Source organism: Salmo salar, chromosome ssa05 (genome assembly GCF_905237065.1).
Source record: "Salmo salar chromosome ssa05, Ssal_v3.1, whole genome shotgun sequence".
NCBI classification, from domain to species: Eukaryota; Metazoa; Chordata; class Actinopteri; order Salmoniformes; family Salmonidae; genus Salmo; species Salmo salar.
The window spans coordinates 67,688,979-67,706,438 of NC_059446.1; the positions used below are offsets into that span (position 1 = coordinate 67,688,979).

Sequence of the window (17,460 nt, forward strand, 5' to 3'; positions counted from 1 at the left end):
AAGCACCCATTAAAGAGTCTTTTTCCATCTCCAGGGTGAGTAGTGTGTGTGTGCGCACGCATGGGTGTGGCTGGCTTCTCCTCTGAGGGCGTTAGAGCAGATGATGGGTGACAGGGCGTGAGGCAGTGCCCTCACCCAGATCAGACCAGCCCTTCTCCGGCCTGAGGCGGGACTCTGTGTCACCCCTTGGCCCCAAGCTGTCAGCAGCAGCCCTGTGAGCCCAGCTCCAGCTCTCTAGCTCCAGCAGTTCAGGTTTTAGGCCCTGGGAAAGGGGTCAGGGACAGTGTCCCCAGTCAGGCCTCTTTAGCTCTGCTTACAGCTCACCTCTCTAGACCTACCAGGGATCAAAGATCCCTTTACTATTCACATGGCATAAGGTACAGCAGTAAGTGCCTGGTAATAACATAGTTATGGCTCACATGAGACGCAGCACCTCTCTAAAGGGCCTGCTTTGAGAGCAGCTTGAAAGATGCTCAACATGCTCAGCAAAACAGTAGCTAGTGGTAATTCAATTCACCATTATCACTGTAGGAAAAAAGCCTTTTCATTTAAGAAATAAAAACTAGCGGACAGCTAGTTGAGGTGATGATCTGCGTTGTGTGTCGTTTGGGGTTATGAGTCAATAACATAGCCTACACTAGGCTTTGATTTATTTAACCTTTGTTTAACTTATTAAGTCAGTTAAGAACAAATTCTTATTTACAATGACGGCCTAGGAACAGGTTAACTGCATTGTTCAGGGGCAGAACGACAGATTTTTACCTTGTCAGCTTGGGGATTCGATCTAGCAACCTTTTGGTTACTGGCACAACGCTCTAACCACTAGCCTACATGCAGGACCACATTTTGGCGAGCTGCTTGAATAATATGCCACAGAATAAGCACACAGGATAAACAATAGGTGTAGTAGTGCTCCAAGGTTGTCAAACTAGATCTTTCTAAACATCTGTCCTCACGGTGAGTCCACATGCAGGGGGAAGTAGAGACGAGCAGAGAGCAGCACTGAGCACACAGGAGGACTGTCTGACCGTCACCCCTGACAACGAGCTGTGCGCTGCCTAAACCAGTCCCCCCCTGCCTCTCTCCACATCCTCATTTTAGCTCAAACATAAACCGCTTGCTTTGTGACTGAATGTTGTTGTTAATGCATCTATGTTTGTTTCCTTTCTTAGTATACGGTATGTGATAAAATAATTATCTGTTAGTGAGGAACCAAACCAGTGGCCAATGACAGAGGTGTGGCCAGAACGTTCTCTTTCTACCTTATTTGTACATTGAGGACATCTTTATGTAATTTGTGCAGCCCAAGTGGCAGAGGGGGAAGGGAATAGTGGAATAGAATGTGAGGTTACGTAACAGCAGTGCTGATTCTGACAAACACCAAAATCAACCATTCCTCTCATGTTTACTTGTTATAATAACGCTGGTGTGCCGAGGACAGGGAAGGTGTGTGTGTGTGTGTACTGAGGCACTTCCCTTACCACTCCAACTCCTCAGGCCATCAATGGTAGCAAGAAGGGACCACAGCTGGGAACAAGCTTCAATAGGATTAAATTAACCAGAGCACATCAGAGCAACAACTAACATGGGACCGGATGCATAAATAAAAAGGATGTATTATTAGAGAGTTCCTTTCTGTACAGTAAGAGCCCCCTATCATTCAGCTGTTGGCAGCTACAGGCCAAGCATTTCGTTCTCCTGTTGGCAAGTGAGCATCCCTGGGGAGCATTTACATTAAATCAAGCATGGTGAAAACAACTAGCATTTGAGTTCAGTTGGGGCTGGGATAGGCTAATTTGTGCTGCAACGGAAGCCTAATCTTTATAATAGTCTTACTACAAATACGTACATAAAAACTACACACACATTGAACTGCAGCTGACTACACACTGTGCCAACAATGTGAAGGAAGCTGAATAACTCTTGCTCAGCAAATGTAATGTCCAAGCGTAAAAGGCACTTAACACAACATTACCATCAGTCTGCATTGATTTTCCTCTTACCGAACATTGCAAGTGACCATACACGAGACAATTAAATAGAAATCAATTAGGTATGTAGCCAGTGAGTCCATCCAACAGCTGTAAATAAACCGTCTGTCCAAAACAAAGACACACACACAGTATTTTTCTGTCTCTGTTGCTCAGTCTCTATATGGTATACACACACACATACACACACACTGTCTCCGTCGTTCTGTCTCAAGCCCTCAGTCTTAGTCTCATTCAATCTCTGAAACACACAGCTCCTGCCAGACAGTGTTATGAAGATGCTGGGTTTGTAATTAAACACCTTGATCGCCCACTGCTACTCACACTGGAGGCAGAGCTAATCCTCAAACTGACTATTGGGGAGAGCAGGCCAAGATAAACTACACCAGCTGGACATGGAATCAGAATGACAACATTCTTGGATACTGGAAAGGGTTCAGACTAGGGAGGTCAATGTAACCAATGGGTCTTGAGATTGTGAGATGGAGGCTAAACTATAGCCTTGAGCGAAGCATTAAACTCAGGACTGACAACACAGTAATGCTTCTCTAGAACATGGAACCAACTATCTATCTATCTGAAGCCAGTGAGTCTATCCAACAGAGCCACAATGACCATAAGATTTAGTTCCATAAAGGAAAAAGCAGTAATGACACACATGCCTTGTTTTGCCAGGCACTAGAGAATACAGAAACATAAAATAGGTCTGGCTATTCCTATTTTTCCAAGGGAAATGTAATGTACAGTTTGAGAATAAACATAGGTGACATAATCTGAAGCTAAGCACCAGTTCAGCCTGTTTCAGCTGTAACATACTGGGTCCACTGCGGTTGGGTAGATTAATGACGGACTGATCATTAATGACAGAAATACCCTGTGCTGTGGCTAAGAGCCAGTCTTGGGACCTAACCCAAATTACTAATTGTCAGTCTTGAGAGCAGGAGACTCATGGATGGAGGGGAATTTGTGTCCTCTGATCATAAACCACTATATTCTCTGGTAGATCGACCTCAATGTCTATTGAAAACACTGCTGTATGTAAGAATAATGCCACGTTCACGTGCTAGTCAAATATAGGAAGTCAGAAATGTCCGTTTCCTAGTTCTGACTGGCACGTCAACGCGGCATAACTCGAGGGGAGTAGACAAGATATCAACATTGAGTTGGCAGGCCAATCGCTCCATTCAATCAAAGACAATATTTCAAGTTGCAAAGCACATTTATGACTAACCATAAGGTCTAATGCGCCTGTACCTTAGGAAAACACGAAGTCAGTGAAGTGATGTTAAAGTGCAAGACGGCAGCACAGTGTTGAAACGGTCTGAAGTGATACTTCATCACGTTGATGCACAGTTAGCTGGAAACAATTGTTTTCCCACTGGACTAAATTGTATCCACAAGCGAAGGATAGAAGATTGTTAATGTCCCTATCAGAAAACGTTGCAGCCCGACAATAGGAAACAGATTCATTGTATTGTGCTGTGCATAACATTCATTTCTTTAGTACCAACTTAAAATCATATTATCTACATTAGTGTCTCTTTGTTGTGAGACTAACGTTAAGTTGGCAAAGAGCTGCACGCGGTTCATCACTGTGGCTTGCGCGCAATTAATGAAATGGAAGCCCCGGCCAGAGTAGACAAAAGATGGTCAGTTTTCAAAACTGAGCTGGCAAACAGTAACAAGGCAATCATAATAATATTAGCTAGCCTTGCTAGATTGTGTTAAACGATGACACGTTGCAGACTGCACATAAATATTCATATTAAGCCAAGATGAATGCCCCGTAAACCCGAATCACACTGCCTGGCTGACAGACAACACCGCCATTCATGCTTGCATTTCAAGGGAGGGGCGCGCGATGTGGCTAACTGGAGTTAGCTAGCACAGTAGATGAAATAAATAACGTAACTAGTTAGCTAAAATGAGCTTAAAAAAACGGTACAGCCACATGGGATCTGTCTGAATTACATTAGCTATATGGTTTAGTTAGTTGATCAGATAAAGACAATAACCATGTCAAATGACTTAAGCGAAGCAGTGACAGGCCAGGGTTCAGCAGTGCCCCTGTAACTAATGGCAACAACGGACTGGACAGCATCTTCAGTTTGCCACAGACTAGTTATCTGTGACAGACGTGGTACGAAAAATAAGCGAGCACATGTTTTGTTGCCAAAATAAAAACATTTTCACTAGCCTCATGTCTACGGACACATATGCAGCCTGAAATAAAACAAAATTACTTACCACCATTCCGATATCCAGTTTCGGGGGAAAGGGTCGGAGGGTCTCCGTCTTCAAATTCCAATCTCACTGGTTTAAATGAATGTTTGATTGACGCATTCGTTAAAGTGGCCCTCTTTTTCTTACATTGATACGTGACGTTAGCAAACTATGCCAACAGTTTACCTCACGTTTATAAAATGTCGAAGCATCATTGCTAGTTGATGTGAATCTAACACGAAAAAGGACCAAACCACTCGTCACTAGCCCCTCCAAGACAGGACTGGGAGGAGGGACGGGGACCACGAGGGGGTGGCGGAATCTAGTTCTTTGCTTTGGCAAAAACACTTATTTTCAGCGAGATCCTCATGAAAATATAGACAAATGTCCCCATATTATCGACGACATAATTTATTAGTTAGAAATCTGAAAATAAGTTATCGGTTCATGCAAAGTCGGCCTTCCTACATTGTCAGTATGCAGCATTCATTGCCTCAATTCAGGCAACGATGGGACGTTTCAACACACGTGTGGTTAAAATGTGGAGCAGCAGTGTCTATCCGCCGATACCAAAAACTCAAAGGGATATGCGTATTTTATGGAAACGCAAAGATAGCGCGAAATGCTCTAGCTAACCGTAAATAAGATAACATTATTTTAAAGACGCCAACAATGATACATCAACCATTTTTTGTAACTTCATTGATCAGCCAATAATACTCGTTTAGATTGAGGCAATAGAGCTCCCCTGTTTTGTGTGAATGCTGAGGTCCAGTTGATGCTCCCGGTCAGACAAAGCCGTAAGAAGCAGACTGGTTATCTATCCTTTCTTTATGCTTTCAAGTTACAACAAAATCAATTCAGCTAGCTCGCTGTCTTTTTACTCGAATTATATTTAGATTGGTGAGACTTGATACAATCATTTATCATCCAATTACTTTCCTAGACAGACATCCTAATCTGCTTTAACACATTGCTATTTCCTAGAAATTTTGCAGTGAGGGCAAAGGTTTTAGTTCCACTATACTTTCCTAGTCTCAAATCAAATCCGCAACAGTATTATCCCATATTCACCCATTGTATAGCACACTTGAGAATGCCGTATCCCTCTGGCTATGGTAACATTGAATACGCCAAATCATAGTTGGCCAAAAAATTCAACATGAGTTATCTTAAAAGCTGACATTATCTTCTATTTTGTATACCATTACAATTTAAACCAATGTATGTATATCAACGTTACCTTTCAAAGGTCGGTTGATTAAATAATCAATAGATGGTATTGGAGCCCCATCTTGTGACCAATTTACAAACTATCCCACCTCACCAAATGCTACCATTGCCTGGGCTGGAGGAGACAGGAAAGGTGAGTGCCAGGCAAATATGTCAAGCCAGTCAAGACATTTGGTTTTATTTAAAAAACATTGCATTATTTTCAATTCACTGCTTCTTCAAAATAATCCACTTTAATGTACAAACATTTAGATTTTATTTAAAAAAAATCCCTGTATGAATAACAGAGGCTCTCCGGAAATACATAATTGCCATTGGAAGAAAGTTTCCACAATAGCATATACATAAATGAGATCACCAAACTCACATTTCAAACAAAAATCATGAGATGCGTGGGAGCCATACCAACTAAGAAAATCTGAGTGACGTTGAGAATTTATTTACAAACTAAAACCCACAAAATAAACAGGAGATCAGTACACTCAGAAGGGCATGGTTCATTTGGAAAGGTTAATATCTAACCATTACAACCAGGACCATGTACAGTGTTTTGTAGCCTAGTTTAACCATGTTCCATGAGTAAAATGACATCCCTACTCTGTGGTAATTGAAAACATGTCAGATAGCTGGATGAGTGGCCTTCCAACTGGGCAATGGCAAGTGTTCTGCCATCAGTGTGATTGTCACACACTCCCAGTCAAAAAACAACACTCGCACATACACAAGGGAAACACCATCTATCTCAGTCCCAGTTTCTTTTTCTCCTTCTGTTTCTTGCGTACAACTTCCATGTTCCTGTCCTTCCACATGCTCTTTCTCAGTTTGATGGGTCTGCTGCCGACATACTTCCCTGTGGACAAAAAAAGTAAGATCAGTTGAGAATTGGACTGGCACCACCACACAGGTAGGTGTTAGGAAAGGAGAAGAGTAAGTCATTCCCCACACATCAACAATTGCTCACCGTTCATCTCTCTCATGGTGCGGATATAATCGTTAGGGTCCTTGAAGCTGACAACGCTGTAGCCCTTGGCCGTGCATTTGTCACCTTCATTAGCTTTCTAACTATGCTTTCTTGCTAATTATGCAGAAAATCCTGTTTTTGCATGAAAAAAAGAAAGGTCCATGTTCCCGTGAGATATTACTCACTACTACAGAGCCTCAGAATGAAAAGATCCAGATCGGGAGTTACTCCCCATTTTAAAATGACATCTTGGAGTTGGATACAAAACTTGTTGGGCCATATTACACACACTATTGCTCACCGTTCATCTCCCTCATGGCTCGGACGTAGTCATTGGGGTCCTTGAAGCTGACAAAGCCGTAGCCCTTGGTCTTGCCTGTGCGTTTGTCCCGCACAACCTTGGCTTTCAGGTAGGAGGGGTAGCGGCTGAATGCCCTTGCCAGGATGTCGTCATTCACCTCATTGCCAAGGTCTCCACAGAAGATTCTGAAATCATCTGGATGGAGGAGGGGAAGTTAGAAGATGAGGTGTGAGGCTGAGCAAAGAGGGAGGGACAAAAAGGGAATGGGACAGCTGCCTATTGTAGTGAAAACCAAAATAATACTATTCTCAATACAGGCAAGTAGGTAGCTGCTTTAAGCAACGCTAGTATTTACACACTAGTGTTGCTGGGAATTAGCTTGCAAAATAATTAAAAAAAATTCAACTTACTCTGTTAATTGTCCTTATGCAGGGGGGAATAAAAATGTATTAAAAAAAGTCCTGCACGTGTGCCATAACTAACGAACAAAAAAAGCAGGGCTTTTGACATGAGATAAGCAGAGGAACTGATCTCTCTCAGGAACTGCATGTGTCTACAACAGACCCACCTTCTGAAATTCTGTTTAACTATACGTTCCTTTTAGATGTTCCTCTGCTAACCTCATATCAAAATAAGTCCCCCACAATATCGTGCTTTTTCTTTTTTGCATGTATAGCGCACGTGCAGGACTATTATTTTGACATGAGGGAGCGGAGGAAAGACCCACTTTTGGAAAGTCTCATTTATGTTCTATTAGATGTTTTTTTCTCAATTTCCCCCTTGCGTAAGGACCAACCCTATGGACAATTGGCAGAGTAAGTGGAAATGTAATTTGATTGAACTTCTGGCATCCGGCGGGCTATATAATCGTGTCAGTGTAATCTGAAGTCATTAGCTATCTTACCGGAGTCCCACTCCAGTAGACTCTGGTCCTCCCAGCTGGTGCCTGCGGCTGTACGGATACACTTCTTCGCCTTCTCTTGCTTACCCTTCTTCTTCTCCTCTGCTGTGCCATCCGCTGGCTGCAGAGAAACAAGATTCTAGAGTCAGACGTATTTTCGAGATTGCTGCAATAATGATCCTTTGGGTCAAGTCTGTTTCAATCCACCAATTGAATTGTACAAGCATTTTGAATGCAGAAAAGTTTAAACCCTTTAATTAGGGCCAGGGCTGATAAATAAGGCGGAGTGTTCTGTACCTCAGTGTGGACGGGCTCGGGCTCTGGCATGCTGGGTCCGATAACGTTGTCATCTGAGGCGGCTAGGCTGGCCTCCTTCTTAGCCTCCAGCAGTCCGGCGGCCATCACCGCTGCCTGCTGCTCTGCTACAGACGCTGCCAGCTCCTCCTGATGAAGTCAGAGGGAGAACCGAGAGAGAGAAAAAAAAAAAAATCAGAGATATGATGATGGATGAGATTCAGTGTGAATTTGCAACAAACAGCAGCAAACTTGGCAAGTATGTAGATTGCAAATTTTAAGTAGTTGCTGAATTTTTTTTTAATGCAAAGGCATTGAAAACTAAAGAGTAGAAGTGAGTGTACTTACCATGCGAGCCTTTCTCTGGGCATGGATGTCTGGTATCTTGGGTCCGGAGGGAGCCGTGTAGACAGTGGGGGCTGCAGAGATGATCGAGGGGGTGAGCTTGGGAGGGGCCTGGGTCACAGACCTGGAGGGTGCAGACACCATGGCGTGTCCCATGGGTGTACCATGGGTCGATCCCACCTGTAGATGGTAAGATATGGTAAGAGCATATAGCGAAATGGAGATAATGACTCACAACAGAACAGGGCAAGATTGACCAAGCCTGTTCACATTCCTAATTGAAGACACAGTTAACGCTGAATTTCCTTAAAAGGCCTTCCAACACTGTACGTTGGAATCAGTCTTTTACGATTATTACATGTCACACTGTGCAATCTTACCTAATTTAAATCTATCAACCTGGCCAGATCGTACGATTTGCTTCAGTACTATCAACACATTCTGTGATTGGCTTGTGAGGCTACGTCAGCCGATGTATGCTACGTGAACTGCAGCGGTGTATTAGATCTGCACCTGAGCCAGCACTAGCAGCACAAGCCTCCCTCTTGCTTATGCGTGAGTGAAGTGAGTTCTGAGAAATCTGAACGTATGCATCTTAGAAATAGTTTTACATACAAACCCGATATGTCTGAACTCATAATCAAACTCGCTTCCCAAAAATAACATGAACGCTGTGGTAGAATGTTTATTTTGATTTTGTTTATTTATCAAAATTCCATCAGGAAGCCTGATTTCAGATGTCAAAAATTTCAGATGTAGCCTAAACAAGATTAGGGAAATTGTTCTTCTTGCAAAGCATTTAAATGTTTAAATCAAACTATTACAGGGACAGTGAAGAATGTTTTCTTCTTTTGGTTCCATACTCCAAAAGTTTGGATTTGAAATTGAACAATGACTATGGAGGTTAAAGCACAGACTGACAGCTTAAATTTGAGGGTATTGGGTGAAACATTTCGAAATTACACCCCTTTTTGTACATAGTCCCCCCATTTTAGGGGAGCAAAAGTATTGGGACATTCACTTGTGTATTAAAGTAGTAAAAAAATAAGTATTTGTTCCCATATTCATAGCACAAAATGACTACATCAAGCTTCTGGCTAAAATGTGTTGGATGCATTTGCTCTTTGTTTTGGCTGTTTCAGATTAGATTGTGCCCAATAGAAATGAATGGTAAATAATGGATTTGGTGATTTTAGTGTCACGTTTATTAGAAATAAGAATAGAATGTTTCTAAATACTTCTACATTAATGTGGATGCTACCATGATTACGAATCATCCTGAATGAATCGTAAATAATGAGTGAGAAAGTTAGGCGCATAAATACCATACCTCCAAGACTAACCTCTTACCTTTACAATAACGGGAGGTTAGCATTTTTATTTCTCACTTATCATTACTCACAATTCAGGATTATCTGTAATCATGGTAGCATCCACATTCATGGGCACTCACTGTATATTTATCTGACTATTCACAATAATCCTTCTGTTGTGTGCATCCTCAGTGCTGGCCGTGTTCCTTTTGGTAAGTCACCGGGATCGGCTCGTGACACCAGCCACACTATACGATAAAGGCTCAACATTGACACTGCCAGAACTTTGTCTGAGCCTACATGCATGTAGTGGTACTCAAAATCGGCAGACCTACATGTCACACTGAACGAGCCAAGAAAATTGTTTATGACCTAAGAATCTTCCAACAACGTAGAAATGTTGTCTGAGGGCCAAATTGTGGCATAAGATGGCTAAAATCATAGTCTGCGTGGGCCTTTTGGGAGAGCATTGATATCAGTTGTCCAAGGAGCCTCGGAGGGAGAAAAAAGGCACTGTAGCAACTAACCGGAGGTCCTACTGAGCTCATATGCCCCATTGAGTCCATGGGATGCTGAGGATGCTGAGGGGGTCCTTGCATGGGGGGTGCCATCATCATGGGCGGGGGAGGAGGGGGGCGTGGCAGTGGGGGAGCCATCATACCCTGTGGAGGGGGACCACGCATCACAGGCATCCTCGGACCTGCTGATAGAGATTTCAAATTAGCCTCCCAACACTTTGTTTTTCATTTGAAGACTGAATCGCTGTAGAGATTTGATGCTCTTTCTTAGTTCATTTAGCTAGCACTGAGGTGAAGTTAGCAACAGTAGAGATAAATGACCTGGTCTCTGCAGGATGTGCGGCATAAACGCTGGTCTCATCATTGGCGGTGGTCTGACACCTGGGGTTAGAGCTGAAGAGAAGAAAAAAAAAGAAAGAACAGCATAAACTGAAGAGACCTGTAGACGTGGTGGTGTTAATGATCAACACTGTTTTAGAGTAAAATATGCATTTTAAGTATGTCATGTAATGTAATAATAAGTAGTCCTCTGTAGCTCAGTTGGTAGAGCATGGTGCTTGCAATGCCAGGATAGTGGGTTTGATTCCTGGGACCACCCATAATAAAAAATGTATTCACGCATGACTAAGTCGCTTGGATAAATGCGTCTGCTAAATGGCATATACAGCGCATTCGGAAAGTATTCAGACCCCTTCACCTTTTCCACATTACAGTCTTATTCTAAAATGGATTTAAAAAGAAATCCTCAATCTACACACAATACCCCATAATGACAAAGGAAAAAAAAGTTACATTTTTTCAGTAAGTATTCAGAAAATTTACTCAGTACTTTGTTGAAGCACCTTTGGCAGTAATTACAGCCTCAAGTCTTCTTGGGTATGACACTACAAGCCTGGCACACCTGTATTTGGGTAGTTTCTCCCATTTTTATCTGCAGATCCTCTCAAGCACTATCAGGTTGGATGGGGAGCATCGCTGCACAGCTATTTTCAGGTCTCTCCAGAGATGTTCGATCGGGTTCAAGTTCAGACTCTGGCTGGGCCACGCAAGGACACTCAGAGACTTGTCCCGAAGCCACTCCCCTGCATTGTTTTGGCTGTGTGCTTAGGGTTGTTGTCCTGTTGTAAGGTGAACCTTCTCCCAAGTCTGAGGTCTTGAGTGCTCTGGAGCAGGTTTTCATCAAGGATCTCTACTTTGCTCCATTCATCTTTCCCCTCGATCCTGACTAGTCTCCCAGGCCCTGCTGCTGAAAAACATCACAGCAAAATGCTGCCACCACTATGCTTCACCGTAGGGATGGTGCCAGGTTTCCTCCAGACGTGACACTTGGCATTCAGGCCAAAGAGTTCAATCTTGGTTTCATCAGATCAGAGAATCTTGTTTCTCATGGTCTGAGAGTCCTTTAGGTGCCTTTTGGTAAACTCCAAGCGGGCGGTCATGTGCCTTTTACTGAGGATTGGCTTCCGTCTGGCCACTCTACCATAAAGGCCTGATTTGTAGAGTGTTGCAGAGATGGTTGTCCTTCTGGAAGGTTCTCCCATCCACACAGAGGAACTCTGGAGCTCTGTCAGAGTGACCATCAGGTTCTTCGTCACCTCCCTGACTAAGGCCCTTCTCCCCCGATTTAAGAATGATGGAGGCCACGGTGTTCTTGGGGCCCTTCAATGCTGCAGAATTTTTTTCCGCACCCTTCCCCAGATCTGTGCCTTGACACAAGCAAGTCTCGGAGCTCTACGTACAATTCCGTCAACCTCGTGGCTTGGTTTTTTCTCTGACATCCACTGTCAACTGTGGGACCTTATATAGACAAGTGTGTGCCTTTCCAAATCATGTCCAATCAATTGAATTTACCACAGGTGAACTCCAGTCAAGTTGTAGAAACATCTCAAGGACGATCAATGGAAACAGAATGCACCTGAGCTTAATTTTGAGTCTCATAGCAAAGGCTCTAAATGCTTATGTAAATAAGGTACCAGTTTTTTTTCTCTTTCTTAAATTTGCACAACTTACAAAAACCTGATATTTGTTTTGTTATTATGGGGTATTGTGTGTATATTGATGAGGGGGGAAAAGTATTAAATCTATTTTAGAATAAGGCTGTAACAAAATGTGGAAGAAGGGAAGGGGTCTGAATACATTCCGAATGCAAAGTATTATGTTAATAAACGTGAATCAAACCATGTCACCTGGGCCTACAAATGCAGGGGGTGGAGGTCCCACGAAAGTGGCAGCCCTTGCATCCAAAGTTTGCTGGACCTGAGAGAAAAAGGGGATTTGAAGGAGGTGGATGCATCCGGATAACACCACACTCTGTTTGCTTTTAGCCGAAGATAGGTTTGAGTTTGTTCATTCAACTATTGATCTTTCCTATATAATGTTCAATCATTCTTCCTTCAAGAGCTCAGTACCTGTCGGTAGGTGTTGGTGCCGATGATGGGCCGGATCATAGGAACACCCATAGGGAGCACCTCCATCACTACAGGGTCTCCTGCAGTCATTGCCACTTGACCCCCCAGGACCTCCTGCTCAAACCTGGTTCAGAACCAACACAAGAGTTACCAACAGATCACGATTGTCATGAGATATTGTTTGCCTGTCCTGATAGAGAAGTAAGACCATTTAGTAGGGGTTGTTTTGGCATAGTTGCCACACACGGCATTGCAATCTTATTGAAGGTAACCGAAACGTCATGCCTGAACTCTTGTACTCACAGAGCCATTTCAGCCTCCATCTCCTTCAACCGCTCCTCTCCGGATTTCATCGCCATACTTACTGCAAAGACAAACGTTTTGTTGGTAGTCCATTCTTTGGTGGTAAACACATCTAGGTAGCTACTGAAAATTTGGATAGTTAACGTTTGGCTAACACCAAAGGCATTGATAGTTGGCTTGTTTACGTTATTGCTACTGTATTGGCTAGTAACTTTAACTGTTTGCTAACAGTTATCGCTAGTTGGCTGGCTAACGTTAACCAGGATGCCATAATAAAAAAAACTAGTTAATACAGCACGTATACGTACAAAACGTTATTACCCTAAATCGTGACGTTCCAAAACTCTTCAATCTTAACTAGCTATTTAAATAAAGCATGAATTGTTGTATTTATCCGTCCCTACAAACCGAGGCCAACGTTGTCCAAAATGGCCAGTCGCATTATTATGACGTAGGAGTCTTGGTTGCGTTCCATCACGACTGTGTGGTTGGGTCCGTTCCAGGGTGTCTAATCTTCTTCTCCGCGTGGTTTTCCGGCAGACAATACACTTTGTTGAATATTGTTGCCTTTCACAGTTCGGAAAGTGCAATGCACATTTGCTCACAAAAATGGGAAAGGGGAATTTGCACCACCATCTAACCCTATTTATAAACTGGGTGGTTCGAGCCCTGAATGCTGATTGGCTGACAGCCGTGGTATATCAGACCATTTACCACGGGTATGACAAAACACTTATTTTTACTGCTCCAATTACATTACTAAACAGTTTATAATAGCAATAAGGCACCTCAGGGGTTTGTGGTATATGGCCATATCCAAGAACATCCCTTAGCCGTGGTATATTGGCCAAATACCACAGCCCCTCGTGCCTTATTGCTTAAATATATACCACTATCCTCAACACACCCCACCACCCCTTCCCACTACTTTGGCCCTCACAGATCCTACACCAGGTCGTTGGCCAGGGAGCCTGTGTTCCCTTCTCTCAGAACCCACTGTAGTTATTCTGCAGTAAAATATCTGACACCCAAAAACTTCTCTGCTGGTGTAGAGAACTGTTCAAGTCACTCTGTACTGACCTACTACTCGCAGGGATCCTCTCCCTCACACTTTGTCCCCCATCCTCTACTTTACTCATTGCCTCAGCATCTGATGCTTTCTGCACTGCTCTCATCCTGGAAAGTTCAAGCTGTCTCACTCGCACAGAACATTTCTGATTCCCAGCAACATGGCCACCCCCACAATTGAAACACTCCACTTTTCCCACTGAAAGGACACACTCCTTTGTACCATGTCCTCTTGCACACTTCTCACACCTCGGAATCTCCCTCCTACATACTCCTGCAACATGACCATAAACTTGGTACCTGAAACACTGTAGTGGATTCTGAATAAAAGCTCTCACGGGATAACTTATATACCCTAGCATGACTTTATCCGACAAACACTGCATCTAAACTCAGAAGGACAGAGAGGGTGTCCTCAGTCTAGGGGCATGCATCACAGACATCGGGGATCCTCAACTTAATTCGATCCACCTCAACACTACCCCAGTTATCACGCCTTTCAGTAGCGTTTTGTTCCGGAGAGCAAAGCAGGACACCGCTGTCATTCCGAGTTGCGAAACGCGCAGCGCCCTCTCCCCCTGGGCAGCAGACACACATAAAAATCTACATAAGTCCACTTCTGAATATTTTGACTTCTTCACCCAGCAAATTGATCAGTCAAAAGGCATAAATCCACTTTCTTCATGAATCATACTCCCACTGGGCCAGAGTCAGCATTTTCCTGATCGTTGGGGTGAGGCTCAAAAGCCTTTACCTAACTGTGCAGGTTCTTCCTCTTCACTTCTGTCAGGTTCAATTTCAAGTTCACTATCCGTCGACTGCTCAGGGTTTCAGGAGTGTAACATGTATTTATCTCTCCTGTACTTTAGTCAAAGGAGAAAGTACTCGACTTGTATTTAGCAATTGTCGTCTTGGGTTTGAACCTCACCCCCTTCTTTCTGCCTCACATCATTTCGCTCTTTTTTCTGCCTCGTGTCATCTCGCCATCCTCCATCTTGCCACAAGTCCACTAGCTAGCTTGCTCCAACGCCACCTCAAGCTGTCCACATCGAGGCAAAACCTTTTCCAGGGGGTCTGATAATCACACAGAAAGCGGTCAAGTTCAAGATTTATTGATATCCACATGGCAATCAATGCAACATAAAACTGAAATACATGTTGTGGGTGTATACATACACTAGCGTTGCTCCCTATTGTATTGGGTTGCACAAAAACAGTCCGTGGGAAGCCAGAAGTTAAATACCTTCCTAGACAGACTCCGGGGCCTGTGAGGACAGCGCATTCATCGCCACAATTCCTTCTGTAAAATCCCTGAGTCCCACAAAACGTTCAGCCGCACTCACAACAATGCCTATTTCCTCAGATTTCCTCTCTGTTTGCGCTGATGATAACCAATGCGATCAACGTTACTAAGTCTATCTTCTTTAACATGCAACATGTCAGGATCCCTCTGTTGACAATAATTATTCTCTGGTGTCTCTGCTCCTACTACCATTATTTCTTCAACATCACTCCTTTCTTCTACTTTTCTCATCACCTCCGGATAGGAGACATGCTGGACAGCCCTTATTCTTGCCACCTCCGTCTCCTTCACACTAACAGGGAACTTCAGGAATTCGGGCGCATGATCATCACCACAATTGCAGGATTTAGGCTCAGCTGGCATACGATAGTCTACATACACTTGACACATGGGCAAATCTTTTGCATTCATCACACTGTATGGGTTTGGGTACAAAAGCTCTCACAGGGTATCTCATAAAACCCAAATACATGTGAGAAGGGAGAGAATGGATGGAGTGGGCTTCCTCTCTCCTTCCACCATGCGGGTCAGTTGGTGTGCACCAACCACTTGATCCAATTTTTCACATATCCTTTGCATTCACTTCTAGCATCACCGCAGAGATAACACCATTGATAGGCGCCCTGCTTCGAAAATAAACACCACACACTCCAATCCGATATCTTCTTGAGGTGCAAAGCACGCTACTTCTGTTCCATAGATACACAGAAAACCAAAAAAGCCCACTTCTCATTACTCTCACCGACACCACCTTATCCAGCACATCCACAATTGTTATAGAGACAACAGACAGGTCTCCCAGGTAACATCTATCCAAAACCCTTACTCTTTGTTTCCCCAGAACTAGGCTTGGATTTACTAGATTCCACAACCACTTCTCTTATTTCCTTTTGTATTTCACACTGTAATCCAATTGTTCTCCTTCTCATCTCCAGTCGACACGCCATCTGATTCAAACAGAATATCCACTTCCGCCATCTTTTCCCCCCCTTCAGAGTGCCGAGTGGAACTGAGACAAAATATATAAAGGAAGGTATTATTATTATTATTGCTGTTGTAGACTGACTTCCTCATGTCAAAATAAAGGTCCTGCACGTGTGCCATATGTGGACAAAAATGTAATAACTTGAGGGGGACTATTATAATGACATAAGGTAAGCAGAGAAGAAGTGGGTCTACAACAGGCCCACATTTGCAAAGTCTGTTTAATAATACGTTTCTTTAGATATTTTGTCTAATTCGTCCCCATCTTAATGATGAACTGTCCTGCCAAACAGCACAGTGTGTTGAAATGGAATTTTATTTAACTTCCTGCTAAGTGTTTTTTAGTGCAACCCAATACAATAGGGAACAATTATGGTGTATATAAAAACACCCCCATTACTAGAAGCAGCTATCAAGGGAGGAGCATCAGTTACTGCATTACTTGGTACAATATTATATATCTCTTTCAGCATCCCTTTCAGTCAAAATACAAGTTATTTGTGATGCAAGATGATTTGTAGTCGATCAATTATTCTGCTATTCACAGATGGGGTAAAACTACCCAATTGTCATAGAGTAAAAGTAAAGATACCTTAATAGAAAATAACTCAAGAAAAAGTCACCCAGTAAAATACTTATTGAGTGAAAGTCTAAAAGTATTTGGTTTTAAATATACTTAAGTATCAAAAGTAAAATGGAATTGCTAAAATATACTTAACTATCAAAAGTAAAAGTATAAATAAGTTCAAATTCCTTATATTAAGCAAAGCAGACGGGCAGATTTTTGAGTTATGTTTTGATTTACAGATAGCCAGGGGCACACTGTTTAAAAAAATATATATATGTTTTAGTCTATATATAAATATTTGTTTTAATATTGCGGATAGATTGTTGCTTCCGTCAATGTAATTCTCTGCATCATTTCCAATCCCCCATATATTTTTGGGGTAAATATATACCTTACCGTTCAAAAGTTTGTGGTCACTTAGAAATGTCCTTGTTTTTGAAAGAAAAGCGAATTTTTTGCCCATTAAAATAACATCAAATTGATCAGAAATACAGTGTAGACATTGTTAATGTTGTAAATGACTATTGTAGCTGGAAACGGCTGATTTTGTTATGGAATATCTACATAGAATATCTACATTATTAGTCCCACCATATATTTGTAACTGTGCTCTTTCACAAAAGTTCTGACCGTATATACATTTTACAGACCCCATATGTTTTACATTTGTTATCTTGCTGTTATTAGTCCCACCCTTCAGCATATGGACAGTACCAAAATAAATGATCTAATGACTCTGCCTCCTC

General features: G+C 42.6%; 2 protein-coding genes across 7 annotated transcripts in view; both read right to left on the reverse strand.

Annotated features, from left to right (window-relative positions):
* LOC106605587 (rho GTPase-activating protein 33) overlaps positions 1-4,755 on the reverse strand; it is a 37,240-nt gene extending 32,485 nt beyond the window's left edge. Inside the window, exon 1 of the mRNA XM_045718635.1 lies at positions 4,239-4,755. Coding sequence (XP_045574591.1) covers positions 4,239-4,244 — 6 coding nt within the window. The 5' untranslated portion in view covers positions 4,245-4,755. The remainder of the gene's footprint in view (positions 1-4,238) is intronic.
* Positions 4,756-5,604: 849 nt separating this feature from the next.
* LOC106605639 (RNA-binding protein 42) lies at positions 5,605-13,426 on the reverse strand. Of its 6 annotated transcripts, none has more exons than XM_045718638.1 (11): positions 13,200-13,426; positions 12,792-12,852; positions 12,489-12,612; positions 12,267-12,336; positions 10,402-10,461; positions 10,090-10,265; positions 8,253-8,429; positions 7,908-8,054; positions 7,614-7,731; positions 6,710-6,904; positions 5,605-6,297 (listed from the first exon to the last, which is right to left on the reverse strand). In XM_045718638.1, the coding sequence occupies exons 1-11, from the start codon at positions 13,264-13,266 to the stop codon at positions 6,185-6,187; spliced, it is 1,308 nt and encodes a 435-aa protein (XP_045574594.1). In that variant the 5' UTR covers positions 13,267-13,426; the 3' UTR covers positions 5,605-6,184. The 6 variants fall into 6 exon arrangements, with proteins under 6 accessions (XP_045574594.1, XP_045574595.1, XP_014056975.1 ...); XM_045718639.1 differs by having other exon boundaries at positions 10,090-10,262; positions 13,200-13,423; XM_014201500.2 differs by having other exon boundaries at positions 10,402-10,473; positions 13,200-13,422.
* Positions 13,427-17,460: the final 4,034 nt, after the last annotated feature.

Bases quoted from the DNA above. Each gene is read 5' to 3' on its own strand.
- LOC106605639 (XM_014201500.2), bottom strand. From the start codon at position 13,266: ATGGAACGCAACCAAGACTCCTACGTCATAATAATGCGACTGGCCATT. The intron at 10,474-12,266 runs GTGACATGGTTT...TCTTCTCTTCAG, and splicing joins CCCTGCATTTGTAGGCCCAG to CTCTAACCCCAGGTGTCAGA. The intron at 10,266-10,401 runs GTCATTTATCTC...AATCTCTATCAG, and splicing joins GCACATCCTGCAGAGACCAG to CAGGTCCGAGGATGCCTGTG.